The 24,120-nt window shown below is 45.6% G+C and overlaps 1 protein-coding gene across 3 annotated transcripts in view; it reads left to right on the top strand.

Annotated features, from left to right (window-relative positions):
• The first annotated feature begins 1,303 nt into the window (after positions 1-1,303).
• Positions 1,304-24,120, top strand: part of AHNAK2 (AHNAK nucleoprotein 2) — a 75,710-nt gene continuing 52,893 nt past the window's right edge. Inside the window, exon 1 of one of the 3 annotated variants that reach the window (XM_083836733.1) lies at positions 1,304-1,601. In XM_083836733.1, coding sequence (XP_083692859.1) covers positions 1,547-1,601 — 55 coding nt within the window. In that variant the 5' untranslated portion in view covers positions 1,304-1,546. Of the gene's footprint in view, positions 1,602-9,382; positions 9,480-21,868; positions 22,342-24,120 lie in introns of those variants that run through there. The other 2 variants (XM_083836732.1, XM_083836734.1) reach the window with 2 other exon arrangements.

The following is a 24,120-nucleotide window of genomic DNA, read 5'->3' as shown; positions in this document are numbered from 1 at the left end:
CTCTGAGGTCTGTACAGACAATAAAGTCAAGAATAGTCTCTTAACACCAACATAAGGTTGGATGACTATAGCCCTTTGGCTGCAGCAGGACACAGGGTGCAGACATTTATTCTGTAGATGTCTAGAGTCATGGGAGTTGAACCCTACCCTCAGAAGTCCACATACCCCACTTCTGGTGGCAGTCAGCACGCCTGTGCTCTTTGAGGCACTGAATCCCCCCAGTCCTGGCTGGGACCAGCAAACTGGTGTCATGGGGATTATGCCCATTAAGATGACATGAGGACTGGGTATGAGCTAACCTGAGTGCCAGAAGCAGTGCAGTCACATGTGCACCGTCCTGGCCCTGAAATGCCTGTGATAGGGGCACTGCCTACCATCCAGCTCTATCAGGAAGATTTGAAGCCCCTTCCTGTCCCATTTTCCTTACCAATACCACTGTAATAGTCACTAACAGGAAACAGGGGTGCCAGTACGGGCACATTCCCTGCCTCTAGCAATACTCACTTCTTGGCTTGCACTGGTTGCTGACTTTTATCCTCAGCTCCCACCAGGATCAGGAAGGCTGGTCTCACTAATCTCAGTGGGCACCGGATCAGACCTAGTGCACATTCTTGCACAGCAGCTGTTTCTGGCCCTGGGCTGGCTGCATGTGGAATGGACAGCACAATTCCCATGTTTTATAAAAATTACTAATGAAAAGCATGGAGGGGTTTAGGGATTTCTTTGCCTGATTTGCATTTGCATAAACGACTGAGCATTTTAATAAGTGCAGCACTGAAGAGTTTCATATAACTTATATCTTGCTCTTTTCCATCCTTGGAAATTCGGGTTGGAAAATGAGATGAATCTCATTCTCAGGCTGGGTCCCAAGCCCCTTCCTTCGCTGGGAGAACAGACTTAAAGTGTATGATTTTTAAGCATTAGCAGACGAGTGGGATCCCTTCTGCTGGCTTTGGGGGGCTTTGGACCTGGCCCTGCCTCGCAGGAGGGAAAAATCCAGGGGTCCACTCCCCTTCCTTGCCCACCTCCCTGCTTTCTCCCAGGGAAGCGTGCAGAAACTCGCCCTGCCATTTCTGGCTCCTGTCCCCCCGGGGCTCTCCTGGCTCTCTCCGTCCCTGGGAGGCTGCTGCGCTCTCTCTGTTTGCCCTCTCAACTCGAGCTCGGGGAGCGCAGCAGCCAATCGGGCAGCCCGGGTATCCTTCATCAATCTCCCTGAGTGTCTTCGGGCTCGGCTAGGAACATCCACATCACTCCTTTTCTCTCTCTGCAATGACCTGAAGCTCCAGCTCTGCAAGCAGTGATCAGTCAGGCATAATGCAATGCAGGGCAGCCTGGAATAATCTGGTTGGCATCCGAGGATGTATATTCACGGAGAGGCTAAGGAGTGTGTCAGCATTTAGTTTCAGTCTAGCTGCACTTTTCCTGCAGCACAGAGTCACAAAGTCTTCGTCTCCTCCTCTGGATTGGGACTGATTCTGCACTGGGATCCTCTGCAAAGACAAAGTTTTCCTCTCTTGTTATTGCTGTACCACCATAATCTACCAAGATGTGTGACTGCTTTCATCTAGTTCTTCCTAACTGGCCAGGATCTCCAGCCAGTGGTGGGCTTACATTTTCTATACTTTTCTGTATTCTGCTTCTGCTTTTCTGTGCTCTGCTAGCTGCGAATCAACCGCCGAGGCAAACCCTGCAGCTTCTAGGGTGTGGCTTTCTCTGATGCTGCATGAATCAGATAAGGAAAAATAGTGTTAAGAAAAGCCTCCTCTAAACTTTCCTCGGTGCCTACATTATGCTGAAGCTAAGCTTGGGGAAGCCTTTGACTTTGTATACAAATTAAATTCAATTGTGTCTAAATTAACTGTTTCAGATTGCATGCCTTAATTCACATGCTTGCCCTTCATTTCTCATAGCGATTAGGAAGTGACTGGCAGGATATGGTGCATGATACAATCTACCTGGCATTTTCACTAGCTAAAAGCTGTGCTGCATAGTGTGTGTTTGCAAATTCAATGTGTCCTATGCTCTGTATTCAATCTGTTGGCTGAACAATACAGCACTCTGGAAGAAGGGCATTTTTTTTTCTTGTGTTTCCCTACTGCAGAGCAGAAGGAAATTAGAAATCTAACCCCTCTTTTAAAGGGGAAAATATATACATTTGAATGTAAAATATTGCTGAAACAGAACAGTGATGATTGCAATAATGAGTCAAAAGAGTAATGAAAACCAGTTCTTAGCTGGCAGAAGCATATCAATAAATTAAAACTCTGTTCTTTAGTTTATGCACAGATTATCCTGTTTTAAAATAAGCAACTAGTAGTCTTAAGGTTGTGTCTACAAAAATGCCAAGAATCTGAAATTTCTACAGTATATTTTTTTTTTCTTTTTTTCCTAAAACATACCAAATCCATGTTTATTTACATTTTGCAATAAATTTGCTCGCTATTTATTCTGGTAGAAGAAGTTGTTATCTACAAAACACAGTCTGTAAATATTTTGATAGACAAAAAGTGGAGAGTATTTTTTTAAATATGCCTGATTATTTCTGCTTTTCTGTAGTAAATAATTTAGGATTATATTTTCCACAACAATGGAAAGTCATAGATTGCTTGCCAGACTCTCAGTAGACAAAGTAGTATCTCACTGCTTGAATTGCCTTGTTGACATGAAGGAGCCGACTCCAGGAATAAGTCATTTCTCTCCACCCATTGAAAAGATACAACACAACCCTCTGCTGCTTACCTGGTGTTTAGATTAGGTAATTGAATTGGTGCAAGATCATAGCAAATATTTCAGGGCTACACCCAGACAGTAATTTCATTTGATTTTCTCAAAATATACTCAATGTAAGTTTTGGGGGAAAGATTTTCTTTCAGCATCATTTTCCTATTGATTCTCTGCCTGCACAGGTTTATTTATTTAGAAAATAAACTAGTTTAATGGGTTTTACTATATTCCACATCAGAGACGTGTTGTTGGGACTTCTAGGTGCTACCTGATAGAAACAAATAAAAGCTTAACACTAGCAGAGTGCTCCACATCGCCACCCTCCAGGCTTTCCCCAGCAATTAGCAAAAAGCTTTGGGTATTTCTTGCTCAGGAAACAGCATGCTCCCACGCCACAAACATGGGCTGGGATCTCTCTGGTACCAGTTTTCCAGCAGTGTGAAAGGATGCTGTGGTGGGTCACGGGCAAGGGGAGCATCCCGGTGGCCGTTGAGGGCCACGCTGGGAAGGGAGGCGGCAGGGAAAGCCGGTTGCATGCGAAACTTGACAGGCATCTGTTTTCCAAACAGTTATTGCTGATATTTCTTGCCAGCGGGTTATCATCCTCAGAGGTCAGGGTGCGGCAGGGAAAAGCAGGTCTGTTTTTCTCAGACAGGTAGGCTGGCTGGCTGCCTGGAGCATGTGATGTGAGTTTGGGAAAGCCTGCCAAGTCCAGGAGAAAGACACAGAAGGGGTTTTAGCCTGGCGATGGGGCAGGCTCGTCTGAACAAGGGTGGGGAAAACCACACAGTGAATCCCACATCAAGAAGCGCATATTAAATCCCTTGTTTCCTCCGCAGCATGGAAGGGAAGCTTGTTAAAAATAGGCTTGTTTCGTAAGCTGCTGTCTCTGCTGGCTACGTTCATCTGCCCTTGCATTAGCTGACTGTCATGATAATACAGGTGGGAAACAGGTAAACAAAAATTTGCTAGTTTTCCTTATTAGCCAGGCAAGCACAAGCTTGCACTCAGACCTGACATCTGGAGGATGCCGGGAGCATTCTGCAGTTGTTGATGAATGCTGAGACAATGTTTTCCATGGATAATTTTTGAGTCAGAACAACAAATAAGTAGGAGAAGAAAATGTCTGCATCAGCAAACTGTGATAATTGGCCTAATCCTAAAATATAAAGGTTTTAGCACAAACGTCTTCTACACTTGCTCTTTATCTTGTTTGGGGCCTGGCCTAAATTCCCAGAAAGTAATGGCAGTCTTTAAAAGACTCAGCTCAGTGTCTCACTTGAGAAGGTTTGTATGACCTCCTGATGGCCTCCTGATGGCCACAGGACTGGAGCATAGGGTCAAAACAAGATACGTACTTTTGGAGTTTGCTGAACGGGCATTTGGACCACAGCATTGCTGCTTCTCAGGTGCCAGATTCATCTTTGCACTGTGTGAGAACAGCACACACGTGCTCTCATGATACAGGTCAGAGCTGTGAAAATCCATGGGCAGGACTCCATTGCAAGCTGAGACATTCAAAAAACATTAACAGCTCAAATAAATCCCTTCTTCTCTGCTATTATATCTGTGATGGTAAAGGCACTTTGAGGGCTGGGTGTCCACTCTGTCTTAAGAGCTGCTGAATGCGGCACACAAATTTAAAGGACCCAAGACAAAATGCCAGCGGAGCTGCATTTTTTCTTAGAAATTTTCTCAAGATGTTTGTCTACGAGCTGCAACAGCGTCTACTCCAGCCCCATTAAAAGAGAGAGATAAACAAAACCTGCAGGAGCCAGGCTCCCAGCATGGGCAAGGAGCAACCTCCCTGGCTCTCGGGAGAGGCTCTGACCTGACATCCCACTCTATTTAATTTTCCCCATTTTTTCACTTATTTCAGCCAGTGTAACGTTAGGATGACTCAGGCCGTTTCAGTTTCAGAGCACACGTCAATGTGTCTAAACTCACTGTCTGTCTAAAAAAGCTTCCCAAATATAAGCTCCTTTTATCCATGGTGACACCAAAATAACTACGGTGCCAGCAGAGACTGAAAGAGGATCTGATTCACTTGGCTCTGGCGGAGAGCGCCCTGCCAGCACGGTGAATCAGGCACAGTAAATTGCATCCCTCTGGCTTCTCTCTGTTCTCCTTCCCTAGAGCCATCTCACGAGTTTTTATTTCTGGTTATTAATTTCGCACTTCTATGTCCAATGGGTGCGCACCGGCTCTTTTGGTGACATAGAAGCGCCAAGTGGAAAAGAAACATCAGCATGACAGAGTCCCACCGGGAACAAGGCTCTCTTTGTCCATCCACAGGGCAATAAACCGTGCTGCTGTTCTCCATCTAACAGCGAGGAATGGGGATGGTATGTACCCGACAGAGGCACAGCATGTTGTGTTTGCCACTGCTTCTGATTCACGAGAGGAACGGACATGCCCTGGGAGCAAACCAAAACCGGCTGAAAAACATGATTTTTCTTGACTGCTGCATTTCAAAACTACAAGGAAGAGACAGAGAATTGGCAGAGGTCTCTTCTGCAGGACCCTTGCTATTGTGTGAGAGGTGGAGGAATGTGAAGCAAAGGCCAGAGAGAGCCCCCTGCCAGCTCTTGCTGCTCGCTCTGGTGAGGGCTGTGGATGCTGGGGATAAATGACACCCTCGGTTCCCTGTGGGGACTTGCTGCCAAGACAAACAGCCAGCAAACAGCCGGGATGCACTTGTCCATACAAAGGAGCGGCTGCACAAGAAGCCTGGATACCGTGTCCCATTGTGCCCATCAACACCCCATCCCTACCACAGTCACCTCTGGTAGCCTGACTCCCTGGGATGCTCGGGGCTGTGATATTTAGTGGTGTGGTATCCCCATGGGTTTTTGGCTGGCAGTGAGGTTGCCAGAGGGCTATTTTCACCCTGCTCCCACTTGGAGCGCACCTTTGGGGATAAGGTGGTGGTCAGGAGGGGCAGGGGAGGGGATAACTGACAGTGTTGCTGCCACAGAAAAGGCACCTGGAGCTGTTCCTCCTTACAAGGGAGCTTCATCCACCCTGTGCAACCCACGCTGGAGCCCATTCATCCTGGAAAACGAACACCACCAATCTATCAAATACCAAAGGAATAGCCATCTCTCAAGGTTACATCCCTGTCTTTACGTCAGCACAGGCAATTACATAACTTTACTTGGTTACAAGATACAGATGAATTTTAAAATGTCTTCAAGATCCTCATTTTTCTAGGCTTAACTCCATGGGCTTACTAAACAGTAGTATCTATAGACCCAAACTTACTGGCATAACATCTTCATTGTATGTTGAAGTATCTTTGGGGCCATAAAGGTTGCACAACCTTTCATTCCTGTTTCTCCATTAGTTTCTTCCTCTACAAACTCTGCTAGTCCATGTGCCGGCACAGAGCCTCATCGTGTGGACAGCAGCCAGGTCTGAGGTTAGAGTAATTAGTCCTGGCTGTGCTTGCAGGGTTTTCTTTAGTACAATTGCACCATCAGATTTCTATCTGTGTGAGTTCCTCTGCCAGAACAGGCTGGAAAAAAAAAAATGTGTCCAGTTGGTAAAATTATTGTGGGTGAAATATTAGTAAATTTATGCTGGCAAAGTCATTGTAAATTATAGCATGTACTCAGTGCTGCACATAGAATACGTAAAAGAAAAGACACAAAACTGCTTCACCTCCCTTTCACCACCATAGAATTTTCCATCTCACCTCAACATGGAATTTTTCCTATGAAATGCACAGGTGGGATGGACCAGTGTATTAGCTCACTGTGAGAGCACACCTAGGCACCAAAAAGAAATAAAGGCAACAGCCTTATATGCTTCATCATTTTCTTAGGGCGCAGAAGGCAGATGCACTGAATAACCTGGGAATTTTTTCCAAACTCATTCTCTATTCCTTTTTTTTAAAGTTCATGACACGCAGCACGAAGCAGCATGCTTTAACATACTGCAGGAGATGTGCTGTGAATGTGCATGAATACAGAACAGACCAGGTTCCCTATGCTTTTGTTTTCAAGGTCTGGTCACACTGAAGCAGCGCTCTCATTGGACTGATGATCAACGTCAGTAACTCTCACTGAGACTCAGCACTAGTATGAAAGTGGTGAAACCACTCCAGACTCCTCGGGTATTGCAAATCTTGCTGTCACTGCCTGGAAGAGGAAATGTGAGAGCCCTCAGTGAAGCCAGTGCTACTACATGGGGTGGTTTGCCCCAGAAATTCTCATTTGAGAGTACAGTTTCCATTCTGTAAAGGTCTCTACTGCCACATTAACATAATAACAAGAAAGGATTCTTCTACTGACCCCAAATTCGATACAGCTTATCAAATTTTATTCTGTATTACACAGAGAAAACTTAGCATTTTTAAGGCACCCATTTTCCCAGGGGATCAGTGTTCTGGCAGCACAGAGACAAGATATGGGTGCTGTTCTGCTGACTCCTATTGCTGACTGTGAGTTAATATAATCGATGGGGGACTTCACCACAAAGCAAGGCTGGACCCTTGATATGTGCCTTTGACAACATTGCTGCCTTCTCAATGCCTCACCCTGAAAATGAATACCCTCCTCGTTACTGAGCTCCTATATTTAATTAATGGCTGTAAAGTATCTGGAGATGGTAGAAGTAGGGACATTGTGCAAGTCTGATGATTCATATCATCATTCCCAGGCTACGGTCTCTCTTTGATACTAGGAACAACAGCAAGAAAGATGCTGACGGTGGTGGCATTGGTTTTGGCTCCAGCTGTTGGAATGTATAGTCATCTCCTATCTTACAATCCCAATTACACCTGCAGATTTACCCTAGATTCACGCTAGCCTAACTGGAAGAGGTAGTTGGGCCACAAAAAGCCTTAGTAAGTGGGGGATAAAGCAAAGATTAGGAAAACAAAAAGGACTAGAACAGAAGGTATGGAAAAAGATGAAAAAAGGTGAGTCTCAGCAGCCAAGTGTGAAGGAGCTGGAACCCAAACTGTTTTAAAATGCAGAGCAATTGGGGATCTGGACCAACAGTCAGAGTTTTTGAGCCTCCAGCAGCTGCTGTCTGTATTACAGAGAAAGGCCAGGAATCCTAATGAGAAGAGAGAAGCAGGGTTGGGCTCCAGTCCCTACACAGATGAGGAGGAGCAGGAGAAAATATGAGACTTGGAGCGCTGCACAGGTCCCGCATCACCACAAAGGCAGCAGTAGCATTAAAGGGAGGAGGACAAAAACATCCTAGAAAAGCTTTTCCGTGAAAAGTCATGAAATTATATGTCAAACAACCTATAAAACATCTCAGGAAGAGGCTAAATAACAAGATTTTTCTTGTCACCCTCCCTTCCTCTTTGTGTCCGCTCTTACTCCAGAGTGACCTTACTGAAACAGCACAAGAGCAGCCGGACTCCACCTAACTCAGGCTAAGGATAACTTATCTCCCTTCTACACTGGTCCCCTTTCTTTTTTCGACCTGTGCCGTGCTTGTCTCATACACTCTAATCCCTGCTCTGTCCCACAGTGGGAGTGAGTAGAGGAAGGAGAAACGCCAACCTGCTCCTCGATGAGCAGAACGTGCCCACTATGAGGGCGAACACGATGCCTCTTCCTGCTCACTGGGCTTGGCAAGCAGAGGGAAAGCTGTCACTTGCGTGTCACTGCCCTGATTTCCAAAGGGGAAGAAGTTGTAAAGGAGAATCTGATCCTCGCCATCACCAGCCCTGCAATGTAACTGAACTTTAGCAGAATATTTGCTGGGTTATGTAATAGAGATGGATTACAACAGCCTGCCACATGGTCGAAAACTGCAGTTTTAACCCCCGGACAGACTGCACTGCGATAGGTAAAGATAAGCAAGTCATGGGGATGTGAGAATAGTCCAGCTCACTCAGACCTCTGAAACACATCTTGGAGGTCCATCTGATGGAACTGCTCCAAATATCCGAGGCCACTTTTCTTTCTGACCTACCTGCCTGTGCACGACCTTTCTGTCTTTCTCCTCACCTCTCCTCCCCAGTCGTCCCAGAGGGCTTCCTCCTGTTCCCCAGCTGCCTTTTTCTCAGGCTTCCCACCTTTCCTGGCTGCTGAGGACCCCTCGGAGGCATTCCCTTGTCTGCAGTGTCATCCTCCCTTTGTGCCCTTGCCACCCCTCCTGCAACTGCGGGTATTGTTAAGATCTTTCCTCAATTCAGAGAACAAAAACGTGGTAGTGTGGGCTGCAGGGCACTGCAAGACCGAGGCACCAGCCCTACTCTAGTCATTAACCCCAAACCACCACATCTTCCCTACTGCTGTTTTCAGGTTTATCACCGCCGGGATGAACCCATCACACTCAGCGGGGACAGGCAGAGTGGCACCTTCCCTGTCCAGCACAGCCATACCGAAGTCTCTCTACATCTGGCCGGCTGTTGTTTAGGCACTGCTTAAAAACGGGAGAAGCTGAGCATTGTAGCTAATTGAGCAAGGCAGGGAGACACAAGGAATGTTTTGAACAGAAGAGAAAACAAACAAAGCCCTGGCGAAGGCTCAAAGGCGAGGCGGGCTGGCTGCCGTTTGCCGCCCGGCACGCGGAGAAGCTCACGAAGGCTTGCAGGAACGCGGGCAAAGGGAGTTGGCTTTGGGAAGCCCTGGCCACGAGCGGCTCACATGATGCGAGGCGGGGTTTGGGGCCAAAACCGCCCCACCCCGGGGACCGGGCCCCATGAATGACCCGAAGCACCTCATTCATCACAGCGGGGACGGCTGTCGGCGGGGAGACGGGGACGGAGAGCTGCCCGCGGCACCCAGGTAGGCGCTGGCTTTTCTCCTCGCCATCGCGCAGGGCTCCGGTGCCCTCTGAGGATGCAGCTCCTTGCTCCTCCGAGCACACACCGCATCCAGCGCTTCCACCTGTGCCTTACATCTCTTCGCTTTCGTTTCCCCCAGCCTCTGGGGCTGGATGCGTGCTAAGATGATAAGCTGGTTTTATTTTCCTTCTGCCACTGCTGTTATGACAAACGGCGGAAAGTCAGATCCCCCCCCATCCCGACATAGCAACCTACGTGCTGCTGTGGCATGTATGTTTGCTTTCTTTACAAATGTCTGCAAAATAGAGTGACAAGGAGCTTCTTGAAATGGTTATGAATCATTGGACTTAACTGGCACCCACCCAGGCCCCCAGATGGGAGAAGAGGAGCTTTTTCTAAGCCCTTCCCACATTCTTGTGCAAATAGAAGGGATGAATGATCACCAGCCCCAGTGCCAGACAGTTTTCTGGGCCAAATTCACACACGAGTCAAAGGAAGCCAAGGGGAAGTGAAACTGGTGTAGCTCTCCCTTCCTTCCGCTCATCGCAATGACTATATTTCACATGCTCAAATCCTTCTGGGATTGCTTAGACTAACTCTGTGTAATTATTTTCATCCTTGGATTAAGCAGGCCAAATATGTAAGCTGGATCTCAGTTTGCTGAGATCTTATTTTACACCATATTTTGTCCCTCTGGCATATACATTACACAGCAGCAGATTGGATTTAAGTAGATTTTTCAGAATAAAAGTCTGTCCTTGCTTGAGGGTGTCAACTCTCTAGTAGTTTGTGCTGCTCATCATGTATGGGTACTTCAAAGGACCATGGAAAAGCCCTAATCCAGGCATCTGCCCACGCTGGCTCTCAGCAAACAGCCTGACACCCTCCAGGCTTGGAGCACGCAGAGCTCACGCAGCCTGCAGGTTACAGGAAAGGTGCGACTTAGTGCGTAAGTCGTAACTGCAACCTCATTCCTGCCAGCTGCACTCCGTCCTTCATTGCTTGTGATCGCTGATGAGATGTGCAGAGCTTTAAACTTCACGGGTGAGCCTAAACCTGGGGGACATCCTTATTCTCAAATTAAATAGAAAGAATGCTGATTTAAACTAAAGATAAAAGGATACAAAGGCTGCAGGATCCCCAGGAAGGAGCAAAGCGTTCAAAATCAGCTGTCAGCTGCCTTTTCAGATGTGTAGGTATAGGAGAAGAGGTGGACTTCCAGTGAATCGTGCTGTGGACAGCCCTGCAGTCCGTCCTGCACGGAGTCACACACTATTTAGGCCTTATGAAATGCATGACATGTTCCATCTGCCACAGGGTCAGGGTCAACAGGTGCAGTCAAAATTAACAATATTTTTGATGTGCACCACCTTGCTTTTTACTGGCAGAGTGCCACCCAAAAGCGGAAAGCTCCCATGGCTGAAAATTATTTGCTGAGCAGCTTTGATGAGCAGCCATAGATTTCCACGCTTTCCAGGGAAATAACAGTAGTTTTGATAGCTCCAGCTGTGGCTCCTCTGTACTTTGGTCTGTCTTAATTTGTGCTATGAGCACTCACAGTCTAAAATGGAATTGCGTTGTTTGACCATCATGAGATTTTACAGTCCAATTTCTATACTTACTATTAATATGTGTTCAAAATCTTCATCCAGACTCTTCTCTATAAAGCTGTCTGCTAGACAATTTGTGGAAACGCAAGTGTTGTGGACAGAAAATGCATGAGGAGCTAATCTTAGCCACACACCTGAGAGGACTGTTTCCCACCAGACCCAGCTCTCCTCGACTTCTTCCCTCCTTGCTCCACACAATAAATTCCAGCTTCTTCTGCACTCCAAGGGCTCAGGAGGTTTCCACCTTGCTCCTCACTCAGTCCAGGTGAAGATGTGCTCTTCTCAGCCGATCCTTATCTAGGTCCCACTTGCATCTACTCCTCATCTCTCCAGCAGCTATCGCAGTGATGTCTGCCATGGCTTTTGTCCACTGTCTCCTCTCTCCAGCTCAGCAATCTGCGGGATTGTTCCCAAGCAGGGGCTGACTTGCTGCCAACCCATTCTGCCCCAGGAGATGGGCGTTCTCTGCAGGGACATGTTCTGGCCAGAATCAGAGAATTTTTAAGTGGAAAAAAAGGAAAAAAAAAGAAAAAAAAAAAAAGAAACAGGCTCATTGCACTAAGGTAGATAGGTAAGAGAATCTTACAGTGGCCAGGAAGGAAAGGCTGCATCAGGCTGCAGTGTATCACAGTGCTGTTATCAGGAGCACATACTCCAGCATTGTCATCATCACTACTCTCCTGCTCAGCCTGTTGCCTGGTCAGTTTGGTTTTCATAAAATGTCTGTTTCTTAAAATTCGTGGGTTGTTTGGCTATTGAGGCTCTAGGTAAGTTCTGGCAGGGTGACTTTTCCCTTTTTGCATATCACTGGGTGATGACAGTGGGCCTATGCTGCTGATTCCCAAACCTGTTCTGCTTTGTAGACACCCCAAGGGCTGTTCTGCAGCGCTGCTCTGTTATAACTTGTTCTGTCGCTAGAAGTCAAAAGCTCCCCTGGATTAAAAAAATGTAAACTAAGAAAATGAGAAACTAACGCTGTACCTGAATCTAATCTCTTTTCCAAGCTGTCTTGTAAGATCTCCCAAAGGCTTCTCTTCCATGCAGTTGCCCAAGACCATTTCAGCCACGGTCTTGCTCCTCCATCTCACAGCCCTTGGTCCCCCTCCCTCCAAGTTTACAGAAAAGTTGGGTGGGTGCAACGAAGTGCAAATAAATCTTCAAAGCTGTCACTGGCACCTCCTTCCTCCAAATCAACGTAGAGTTAGATCTGCAGCTCTGCTGAGATTTAGGCATTTGTGAGACTGTAAATAAAACATTGTTCAAACTTGTCTGCAATATCCACGGTTGCCTGGATTTGCTGATTTTGCACTAGGCTCCTGCTCCTTTTTAACAGTGAATTGACTGCTCTGTCTCATATCTTCCTGCATAGCGTGACTCACATTAGGAGCCTCCTCATGGGTTTCTAATAACCTGATTACCGAGTGTACACATGCAGCATCTTTTTGATGGTCTCTGAGCTTGCAAGATGTGGCTAGATTTTCACAGAGACCACACGTGATATGATAATAAAGCTGGCTAACTGGGCATTCGGGATGTTTCACTCCTTCGATCCTTGCCAGTTCTGAATTTTCAGGTAGTTGACTTCCCATTGCCTCCAAAGGCTTCTGGGGAGAAGATCCCTCTGCCATCAGGGAGGGCTGAAGGGCACGAGGGAACAGAGCAGGAGGACCAAGTCTCACGGAGGCTCTGTGTGCTGTTTTTACTCGTGCATTTTTCAGGACTGAGAGGGAGACAAATGTTGCTGTGAATGAGCTAAATTATTAGCCCCCGGTGCAGGACTTAACTTCAACAGCACCACCGACCTACACCCAGTGAGGCCCATTTTCCACACAGCATGAATCACTCGCTCATTTTTTTGTGCTCGCTAGTTTCGCATTTTAATTTTCCATTCCTCTGGCTTTCCTCATGCGGATGAATAATGGACCATTTATAATACATTAACAATATCAGAGCATACGATTATGGCTTCAGTCAGCGTAATCCCTTCAGACGGCTCGCAGAGCAGGAACACACTTCTTTTGTCGGGGCAGATAAAACACCATGTCGTGCGAAGCCACATCCTATTTCCACCCAGCCAGCAGAAGGGGATGCCAGCCTGGCAGCTTGTCTCCTCTGCCACTCGAAATAGCTCTCAGGAGCTGAGTCATGAAGCAGAGCCCAGAATAACGGGTGGTTTCGTGAACCGAGGGACAATCATCAGCTGTGCTAACAATTACAGATGGAAATGGGCTTCAGGCAGCAGTTTATCACCAGGCGCCGAGCCCTTCTATTGCTGTAAGTAAATGCCTGGGTAAACTTTCGTCGAATCCAAATAAATAAGGCAGCGTCACTGAGCTCTGTCGTGCTGCGTTAGGGGCTGAGGCTGCTCCTGCTGCACCCGTTGTGGTGACCCAGCTGTGCTTTGTGCACGGGCAGCCCCGGGGACTGAGCCCCCGCTGCTTTGCCTGAGGGACCTGTGCTGGGTGCAGGCACATTCAGCATCCCTATCTTGTGTGGATGCTGCTTGAAGGCTGACGTGCCTCTCTCCATGCATCCAAAGACCTTCATTAAGGAGTGACAGATCAGACTTAAGCACAGGACCGATGCTAATTACAGTTCTGCCCTTCTATTTCCTTATCGCACACCTTCCTCTGTTGTGTATTTGCATTCAGAACAATAGTTTCCTGAAACCAGGATTTGGAGTTTGGAAATCTATAGGGTGAGAACCTCTCCATGTACAGGGTGCTATCAGCAGAGGATGAATCGTGTTGATTTAGCATGAAGTGGGAACAGAGCTGCTGGTTCCCCGAGTCACCCCCACTGCTCACAAACCTAGCCAGGGAGCACACGGGGCTGCTCCGTGCAGGATGCTGCAGCTGCCAGCAGGGCCACAGGCACCTGTTTTAGTTCCTTGAGCAAGAACATAGCAGTGGCTGAAAAATACATTTAAAAAAAAATCCCCCAATAATTTCTGTCTCACCTGTTTATGCATAGTAGTACTCATTTTAAATAAAAAAAAAACTTTTAAGAAGACTTTTTCGTGTTTTAAAGAAAGGTGTTTAAACAAAGCAACCGTGTAATTAAGCTGACTCAACGCAATGTAGAAGACAGCAAAGCAACATCCCCTCTCCCTTCTTTTTTGCTGTTCTATTTTTTCACTGGCCAACCTAGGTATCTCTTGGCATTCTTTTAATTAATACAATAATTTTAGATAAATAACAAATTGAAGAAAAAAGTATATAGAAAAAGATAAGCTATCGGTACTTTTTGATTTGGTTTTCCATATATTTTAATGAACATTTTGGAAAAATCATTAAAAATCAATTATCCTCCTACTCCCCAAATACTTAGAAATATATATATATTTTTAATTTTAAAAATAAAACAATTTTCTTCACAAGTAAAGAAATACCAGAAAAATGAGCACTCGTGTGAGACGGCAGTTGGTGGAAGGGCCCGGCTCACTGCTGGCCGCTCCTGGTTTGCCAAGCTCCCAGAGAAAGTGCTCTTTGCTTCCCACCTCCGGGCCATCTCAGGCTTTGCAGACTTTCTTCTTAGTCTGTGTTCACTCTGTTTGCACCAGAAAATGAGAGCACTTCTGCTGCCTAAGCTCCGCAATATATATATAAATTCTTCTAAAACACTGCGAGTTATTTGCTCGCATTTTGGCAATTCCTGCCTAGGGACAAATGCAGCCAGAACCAACAGCCCTGCGTGCTGTGCAGGACTGAACTGTAACTTTGTTTGCCATTAGCATCGTTATCAAATTAGGGGGAATTAATTATTGCACATAAGGTTTGTTCGTTCAAGCAAGTGCTTGGCAGCTGAGCTCAAAGGCACCAGTGCAGTGGTGGGGAAAGGTTTTCACAGCGTATCAGCAGTACCAGGGCTGCTTCATGTAGCGTACAGCCCCAGGGAGGAGGATGCCTTTCAGAGGGGAACCCTTCAACAGCTTCAGCGACACTGAATGTGGAGTGAAAAGGCCTGGAGCTACAAAGCACCAGGATGCTAAGAGGGATTGAATGCCTTTAATGCCCAAAGAGCTGACTGCAAACTTGCGGGAGCTAAGAAACACAGGGGGTGAAGCCATCAGGGAACCAGCGGCCTTGTCCTTGTGCCCTCCTGGCTGCCACATCCCACAGGTTTCCCTTCTGGGGCACCTGCAAGCCAGTTCAGCTGAAAAAAGATGAAGTACTGGTGTCAGATAAGTTTGCAAGTTACCTGATTTTATTTACCCTTCCGCCTTTTCCCCCTGTGAGGGAATTCTGTCTCCACCAGGGATGTTACTGGAATTATTTTGTTTAGCAGCAGAAATTCTGTGGGCCTGCCCAAGACCCGCGTACGATGGGATGTAGGGCTTCGAGGTGAATTTTCTGCTTTTTGGAAAATCATCTTCATCTCCATAAGAAAGCAGGAGACCTCGTAGCCTCGCAATGAATTAGCCAAATGAATTTCCATCTCCCGTGGATGTTGTTTACGCAGCGTAAGCCAGCGCAGCGCAGTGAGTGGTTTATTTAAAACAAGGCCCTCTAACGCTTGGATCTGCCCCATCACTCGACTTAACAAGCAGACACTTGATACCGGCTAAGCGGCTCACTTCATCGAGAAGCAAATCCTGCCATGCTGCCAACCTCCGACCTCGAACAGCGTCCCCATTGTCACCGCCGAGTCCCTCCTCTGTCGCAGCTGACGACGCGCACCGCGGCATGGCACGGCGGCAGCGCTGACCCTCGTTTTCCACAGAGGTTGGTGCCAGCCACCGGCACACTGCGGCCCCCTGTGTCCATTAAACCCTCATTTAACACCGGCAGCGGCAAGGCGAAATGGCCTGGAGGTGGACAGATTGCGTTATTAAGAAGGGAGCTGGCGCTGGGCAGTTTGAGGCAGTTTCTCCTGGTTTTGCCATTCACCTGGGCATCCTCAGGGCCAGCTCACGTCCACAGATCGGGGCATGAAGTTGGGCACAAGTGATCCAAGAAGAGACAGGATCTGTGCAAGCACCTGGGTTAAAACAATCTCAGAAGGAATTAACGGGAAGAAACGTGCCACCCCACACACAGCCCTTCCCAAGCAAGATGAAAGGGGCACCACAGGGCCCCCAGTGGACGTTTTCACCCCTCCAGCACCCAGGGCATGCTTCATGGGGAGCCCGCAGCCGGGGGGGGATTGTTCCAGCCCAGCTCCCAGTTACTGCTTTATCTGCTCCACTTCAGCAAATGTACTCATCCGTGGTTGCTCGCTAAATGCCATGGAAACCCCAGGGCACACAATGAGATCATTTGCCAGTTCTGTTTTATTTTAAGATTTTTTTTTTGTTTAAGCACTTTTTTAAGGCTTAGGAAAAAAAAAGAAAAACAAAAAGAAAAAAAAAAAACACAAGGGAGAATTCACTCAGAATCATTTCCACAGCTGCAAACAGCCTTTGTCATAAGTCCTGACCGTACAAGCTCCAACAAAAAGTGAGTTTATACCCTTCAATAGAGTGCCTGGTAAAAACGAAAGGAGCCAAAAACAGCATAGTGAAGCAACCAAAATGTGTTTTGTTACAACAGCTGAAATTTTTGCTTTTCCAATAGCATGTGAACTATCGCATGAAATGTTTACACTTTATTTTTATCAGGGTCTGCTTCTTACTCCAGATCTAGAAACATCAGTGCAACCTCCTTTTAACTTCCAATCTGATAGAAAAAGGTGTCTTGATTGAATACAACAAATGTCCCACAAAGATTTTTTAGTACCTTTCTCTTCAGAAATACCTGACTCAGTACATTGTCACTTGAAAATACAGAACTTGTTAATGTTGTATTTACAGTTTGGCAGGTTTTAGTCCCTCTCCCCTTACTTCTGAACTGAAGAAAAATGACCGATTTAAGCTGGTGATAAAAGAAAAGGGCTTAAGGCAGTCTAATGACATTGCAGAAAAAGAAATAATTCATTTTAAATCATTCCTTTTTCAGATTCTTGAGCATTGCCACCTGGTGCAATCAGGTTATTTGTAGGTAGTAACACCTATCTCTCCAGCTGGAAAAGATGCTTTTGTTCGCATGTTGTCAGCTGTTTGTCACTAATTTTCACTTTTCAGGGACACTCCTGGTTCTGCCTTCTGTCCAATATTGCAAGTTTCAAAATAGTAAAATAATAAAGACCCAGGGTCAGCCAGCTCTGAACCCTGGTTGAGAGGGCAATTAAACGCAATGGAGAGGAGGGAATGAGATGGCTGGGGGGAACACGGAATAAATATTAACCTTTAATTAAAACCCCCCACAGCATGCAGTCTGGAGACAGATCTCCACTGGTTGAGGGGAACGCGGTCTGTTGGGTGACCCACCAGCCCAGGCTGGGCGAGGAGCTCTGCAGGGGACGTCTCTGCTCCGCTCCATATGAGCAAACACGCAGCTGATGGGGGCAGGAAGGCAGCAAATCCACAAGGACCATGGTTTTCATCAATTCCTGCACAGGCCTTGCTAATTATAGCAGTTTTCCCCCAGGTCCATGGCTGCATTGGCCCTTGGTGTGCTTGGCTCCTTTTTTCTGGTTCGTTCTGTCCAGGCTATTTTGGCTGCACAAGGTCAATGCCAGCACTGTCAGGGCTGATGGAAATGCATTTGGAGGACAAAGGGAGATGGAGCATATGCCTCAGGACAAAGTAAAAGAAGTCCAAAGTGAATTGGTTTCCTTTTTCTTCTCCTCCTGTTCATGAAAGGATTGGTCTTGGAAATGTCTCATTTTGTTTCATTTCTAAATAATGCTTTCTTTGTTGGTGGTGAGGTTTTTTATTTATGCTGGTTGCAGATCAGCATTTTTATTTAGCTTTTTTATTTATTTTTTCTAATAAGCAAGAATATTAACTACTAAAGTGAAAAAATGTGTATTTAGGAATCCCAGAAGAGTACATTTGACTTTCTGAAAATGCACAATTCTTCTTCTTCTTCTTTTTTTTTTTTTTCTTTTTTCTTTTTTTGGCCTTTAGCCTGAATTTGGCTTTTCCTTCTCCCTCACTAGATACTGTGGAGTTCACATTTGTTTATCTTCACAAAGGAGAAACCTATCACTACATGAAATGGTAAAGTTTCCAGCTTGCTGTCAGTGCAACATGCAGGTAGTGTTGGTAGAGCCCACCAAGAGCAGGTAGACACTGAAGCCTCTTTTAAGCAAATTCTGAGATGAAAAGGAGGTAAAGAACACAAGACTAACCTGTTTGGAGGACAGATTCCAGTTAGGTTACAAAATATGTGAATGACACCCATTCACTTTTTTGGGGGGCGGAATTCGTTTGAATTGACCAGCTTCAGAATGAGGCCTTTGAGTCCAACTCCAAGGCTTCTTAAAAGAGGCAGTGATGAAACCTCATTTCCATACTGGCTCTCTTTCAGTTTTTGAGGTTATATGCCCACCTGCAGCTGGATGAGTTTTATGCAAAGAAGTGTTGAAGCAAATCAATCAAATTAATAGCTTATGTATCGCAGAAGAGAAGAAATTCAGAGGAAGTCTGCGTGGCTGGCTAACATTCCTTTTTAGTTCAAACTACAAGATTATAAAATATATAGATTTCTTTGTCTTAACAAAATGTAGAGTTATGGGAGACAAAGCATAGGAGATGTCTGCAAATTGGTGACTGATGTGATATTTATCTTCCTTTGGGATTGATCTGAGAGTTGGTGGCCAGATCCCTCCACAGCTGGCTATTCGTTCCTCTTACGGCTGGTCTGACATTCGCTTCCATCTGCTCCTCTACACCTTCTGTTCATGCTGAGCTTGGTTTTCCCTTCTTTTTTCTTTCTTTGGTGCTTCTTCCTTCTGGCAGCCCATTTCTCTTTAAACCTGAGGTCCACAATATTTTAGCTCATTTCTGAGTTGGGCTGACAAGATCACTTCCAGTAGCTGATCTCTGTCACCCAGTCTTATCTGCATGTGGAAGTTTGTGACTTTTCCCCCAGATCTCTAAATATTTACAATTGTTAAAAAGGAAAAATAATAGAAACGGTCAGCCTTACATCCTCCACAATAAAGTACATGAATTTGTGTTTCAGAGCATGCTTTACTAAAGTCTCACCAAACATTTCATCTCCCTCTCTTTGGACCAAAGAACACAGAATAAAATTCCTGTTGTTTTTCCTCTTTTTTTTTTTTCCTCAATTACTAGTAAAGCAGCACACCCTTATGCGCAGGCCTAATACCAGTCTATTCACAGGTCAGGATGTCAATAACAATAATAACAGCAAGCTTGTGTCATTCCATTGTGTACTCTCAGCCTTACCTCTGAACCGAGGAAAGAAAACAAAGTTTTAATACAGGGAGCTGGGAAAGGGTGGGAAAGGTGAAACAGAGAAATGCAAGATATAATCCTACTGTCTGGCAAGGCAATAAAGCTGAGAGGAACTTTCAATATTGCCTCACCAAATTCAGAGAGTTTCTTAATATTTAGATATCTGTCAAGAAGAGGAAACAAGAAGGGTTACCTGGAGTATACCCACTGAATTAGTCAGCTCTGTTGTCCTGGAATCGTTTGGAGAATTGCAAATAACCATCTAGGTGTAGTATTTTTAATAGCTTAGTAGACAAGTAATTGATTTGATAAACATTGTGCTATCCCACTGATTTTTTTAAAGATACATCAAGTGAGTATCGTGCATTCATGTCAGGCAAATAGTGTTAAAGTACTTTGATAGTCACAGAACTCTACCAAATGGATCTTCAGTTGAGATTGGCAAAAGGGAAGATTTTAGGCTTCGAGTTATGTGGGTATACATCTCCCCTATATCAGCTGCACTCAGCAGAGTTATAGCAGCGTGGCACTGCTCAGATCTCAGGGCTTATGCATTTAGTTCTGAGCTAAAACTGGAAAAAAGCCAGGGACAATGAATGTAGATTTCCCAATACCTTAAAAAAGAACATAATAACTTCTTCCACATTTACGGAAAAAATAGTTGGCTTCCCTCAACTTAGCCATGGGTTTGTCTCATGCGGGCTTTAAAAATTCTGGAAAGACCGAAGCAACACCCATCAATGTATTCAGCAAAGTGTTTAAATAAAGCATAGGTTGAGGACAGAGCGCACTGCTGCCGTTACACAGGGTCTGCGCCTGGCCGGAGTGCTGCTGGTCGCAGTGCTGGTTCTCGAGGTGGCAGCCAGATTTCTGCATCCAAACAGGCTGTCCCTGCGTGGAACCGCGGTGCCGGGCTGGGCTCCTTGTTTTGCACATCTGTTTCTAAAAATACATATTGTTTGGCAGGATGATGTTGAAAGATAGTTCAGAAAGGCTGGACCTCGGTGTAGTCCCAGGAACTGAGAATAGAAATGGGGATGGCTGCAGAGCAAGCCAAAATAATGATCTAAGCATTGGAGACGCCTTGATCCCTTCCCCACCTGACACGGTTTGCTGCCTTTCCTGCTGCTGACTGCAGCTCAGGAGGCCTCCAGTCCTCTGTCATGAGTGTGGGTGCCACGCTCACGAGAAGAAACTGTTTGTGTAGTGGGTAGTGACCTGGGCAGTGCCTCACGTAATATTTGTATTAATTATACATGATTATATATACTATATACAACTGCATATTGTAAATTATACTTTATATATGATATAATTGTGTAATTGATATGCAGATTATATGAGGCACTATTCACAGGCAGACAAATTGTGTATATTAATTAGGTATATGTCGTATTTATTAATTATACTATATATGTGACTTATATAATTAATATATAATTAGATAGAATAGTCTCCATTATTTACACAAAATTCATTCCAGAGTTGGCTTTAATACAAATACTGTGGTTCTGTTAAGACCCACTTTTGCAAAGCGCCTGCATTAAGCACACACCCAGGATGGAAGCAGAGCCATACCCTCAGATTTCACTGCCAAATTTCCACATGCCCGCTGTAGAAACAGGGTGCTCCCATTCTGAAATTGGGTCCTGATACAGGGCATCCACAGAATTTGAGAGCCTGGAACACACTCAGAGCCCGTAGCAGAGAAATCCCCAGCACATCTGCCGTGCCGTGAAGGGAGGCTGTTGTGTGGACACAGGGGTCCCTTTGGCTGGCCTGGATTTTACCTGCTCATGTTCTGCTCTGGTGCATTGGCAAAGCAGCTGGAGCAATTGCGGGGCACTCCCAGGGCTCCTCGTGTGCTGTTTGTGTTTTGCACCCTCGCTCACCTCTCACCTGTCTGACAGCATGCAAACAAGCAGGCAAATGCTTTTGCGAAACAAGGAAGCCCTGACTGAGGTCTCTTGCTGTGATTTTTTTTTGAAACGTCAGGGAAGAGGGACAGAGGACCGGAGGAATTCCTCAGGGAGGGAAGAATTGGCTGTATTACGAATTTCTTTCCTTTGCAGGGGGTGGAGAAATAGAGACAGGTGAGAGGAAGGGCCGTGAGTTTTAGCCAAACCATTTCTGCAGGCACTAAGCAGCTTTCTCCTTGTGTTGGTATCAGGACACGCTGCAAAGGCAGCGCTAAGCTGCCAGCCACCATAGCGCTTAACGTGCTGCAAGGTCTGTCAGCGCAGAGTTCAGGCTTTTTTGGAAAGAATCAAGCTGTTGGCAAAAAGTGACACCAAAAGAAATGAACTTAAAGAGGCCACCAGAGCAGCCTTGAAACCCGCTTGAACCATGCTGCTGTGACAGACCGCATCCTGTCTGTGTGCATGCTTGCCTGAGAATTTACTAATACATATAATGTTAATTGCCTGCTGATGTCCTGAAGCAGGGCTGGGAATGAATTTCAGGAAAAGAGATGTTTGTTTTGCACGGGCGCCCACATCCCATATACTTTCGGTCATGAGGAAATTGCCCCGTACCTCCACCCTGCGTGCGCTCGTGCCTGCGGCTGTAGGCACCGAGCAGGGAGAAGCCACGGAGCCTGCAGAAACCCTTGCACCCCCGTTCCTCTCTCTCCCCCAGCATGGAAAACCCGATCGGGAACAAGCCCAGGGTCTACGCGCTGCTCCTGCCTCAGCTGAAGCTGTACAGCTGTTGCCTGAGTAGAGAAAGGGATTGGATTTCATGGGCTGTGTAATCTGCGACAGCGCTCTTTGGCTTGGGGATAGCAACAAGCCTCACCCAGGCTTAGCCATCCCCTTTCTGCCCGTAGAGGAACGCCCCGGTCGACATAGAAGGAAAATTGTTTGCTGAATTTCTGCACAGCCCTCCTTCCAATTGCTGGAGAGAGAGGGGGGAGTGGGAAAGAGAGAGAGAGTTTAAGGCAGGCTCTGCACTGGTGTTCTGGGCTATTTCAACTTCAGGGCAACTTTAGAGAACTTCAGTTATTTTTGGTAAGTCTTTTTTTTTTTTCTTTTTTTTTTTTTTTTCAAATCTCTCTCTTTCTTTCTTTTTTATCTTTGACGCAGCCTGCACAAGTTTGCAGTAGGTGGGCTTTAAAAATTGCAATGGGATGTGGGTGTGTGCACTTGGTGTCCTTTGATGTAGAAGCTGGGCATTCTGCTAATAAAGTTGTAATGCTTCCTGCTGCTGTACCTAATAAGCAAAACCTGCAGATGCAGCGGGTTAAGCGTTACCACTGGGGAGAAGCACGGTGAGAACTTCAGCCAAGGTGCATCCCACCTGGCGTGCAGTTTGCCTCTTTCTTGCGTACGGTCAGGGATGAACGAATGTGTGCAGTCTGCCCAAAGTTTCTGCTCTACTTTTTTAATGCAGGGGTTTCAAACTTGGGCACGACGCCTCCCGAAGCTTTCAGAGGCATGTTGATTCTCAGTCCTATACACACCCCTCCATTCAGTAATCTCTATTCCAGATCACGCACGTTGTTTTTCTGACTTCCTCCCTCTGTATACTTAACCCATCGTATGATCTCAAACATAGGGAAACTCTTTGTAGTACAAAGAGCCATAGTTCCAATTGCTGCAACGAATTGCAAGGTGCAAACTGTTGAAGCGAAGTTGGTTTCTGGTGCATGTGAGTTTTCTATGTGCTTTCCACATAGCTATATTCAGATTTTTATAGTATCTGTGCTTCTTCAAGAGGATATAATATTGTGTGGATATCATATCTCGATAAATACCATTTGCAATATATATATTTATATCATCATAATATACTCACTTGGTATTAGGATCTCTGTATGTTAGTGGTATCTGAGACTAAGATCAACCTTGAAGAATTAAATGACAGAGATCCATAAACCTGTCAGTAGAAGTGGGATCCTGTATGTCTTCGCTGCAAGGCTGCTGAGGTTATTTGACAAAACGCTGGGAAATAGGCTGGCTAAAATCTTTCTCTCCACCTGTCTAGGTTCTCTGCCCCATCTTAGTAAGTTTCTGAAAACAGTAATTCAGATGATCTGAGGTAGGATTTGTATCTGTAGCCGCCTGTAGAAAGACCAAAAAAAAAGTGTGTGTTCTTAAATCTTTGAGAGGAAAGAGGAAAAGCGTTATTCACATGACAAAATACCAAAGGTCTATCCCTCTACAACAAAAATAACCATTCTTACTTACAAGTTACGAAACAAGAAACACAGAAAGTTGAAAGGTGGCTCTTAAAGAGATACAGGACTTTGCTTATGATCACCTGTTGCATGCACAAGGGAAAACTTCTAAGCATTGCCTTGCTTCGTGTTTTACTACAGTAAAGCAAAACTGAAAGGAATTTTGTGGATCCAAGCAAATTATAGGAAAATAAGCTTATGACAGACAGTTTACTTCCAAAATCTATCCTAACGTAGGTCAAAGGTCCAGCATGAAAATGTTTCAGATGCTTAGCACAGGAAAACACATCTCAGAATGCACTGGGTTTTATTAGTTATGGTTAAAATGATGTGCGACTGGAGCTTTTAATTACAGTAAGCCTATAACAATGGAGTTAACAATAACTCTTCAACCATAAACTGAAAACTATAAATCTGTGTGAGGCCCTCAGCAGTGCTGACATGTTCCGTGATGGCTGGAGCTTTTCTGTGGAAGCATGTAGATTTGTTAGCTAAAATTGCATTTTACTATCTTTGGTGTGGCACTCTCATAAAGTAAACTCTACTATTAGATTACGAGGCTTGTGTAAATCTCCAACTCTGACTCTAGTCAAAGCTTGTAAGTAATTCA

Source organism: Anser anser (genome assembly GCF_964211835.1).
Source record: "Anser anser genome assembly, chromosome: 5".
Lineage (NCBI taxonomy): Eukaryota > Metazoa > Chordata > Aves > Anseriformes > Anatidae > Anser > Anser anser.
This window is presented reverse-complemented; position numbering and strand designations above follow the sequence as displayed.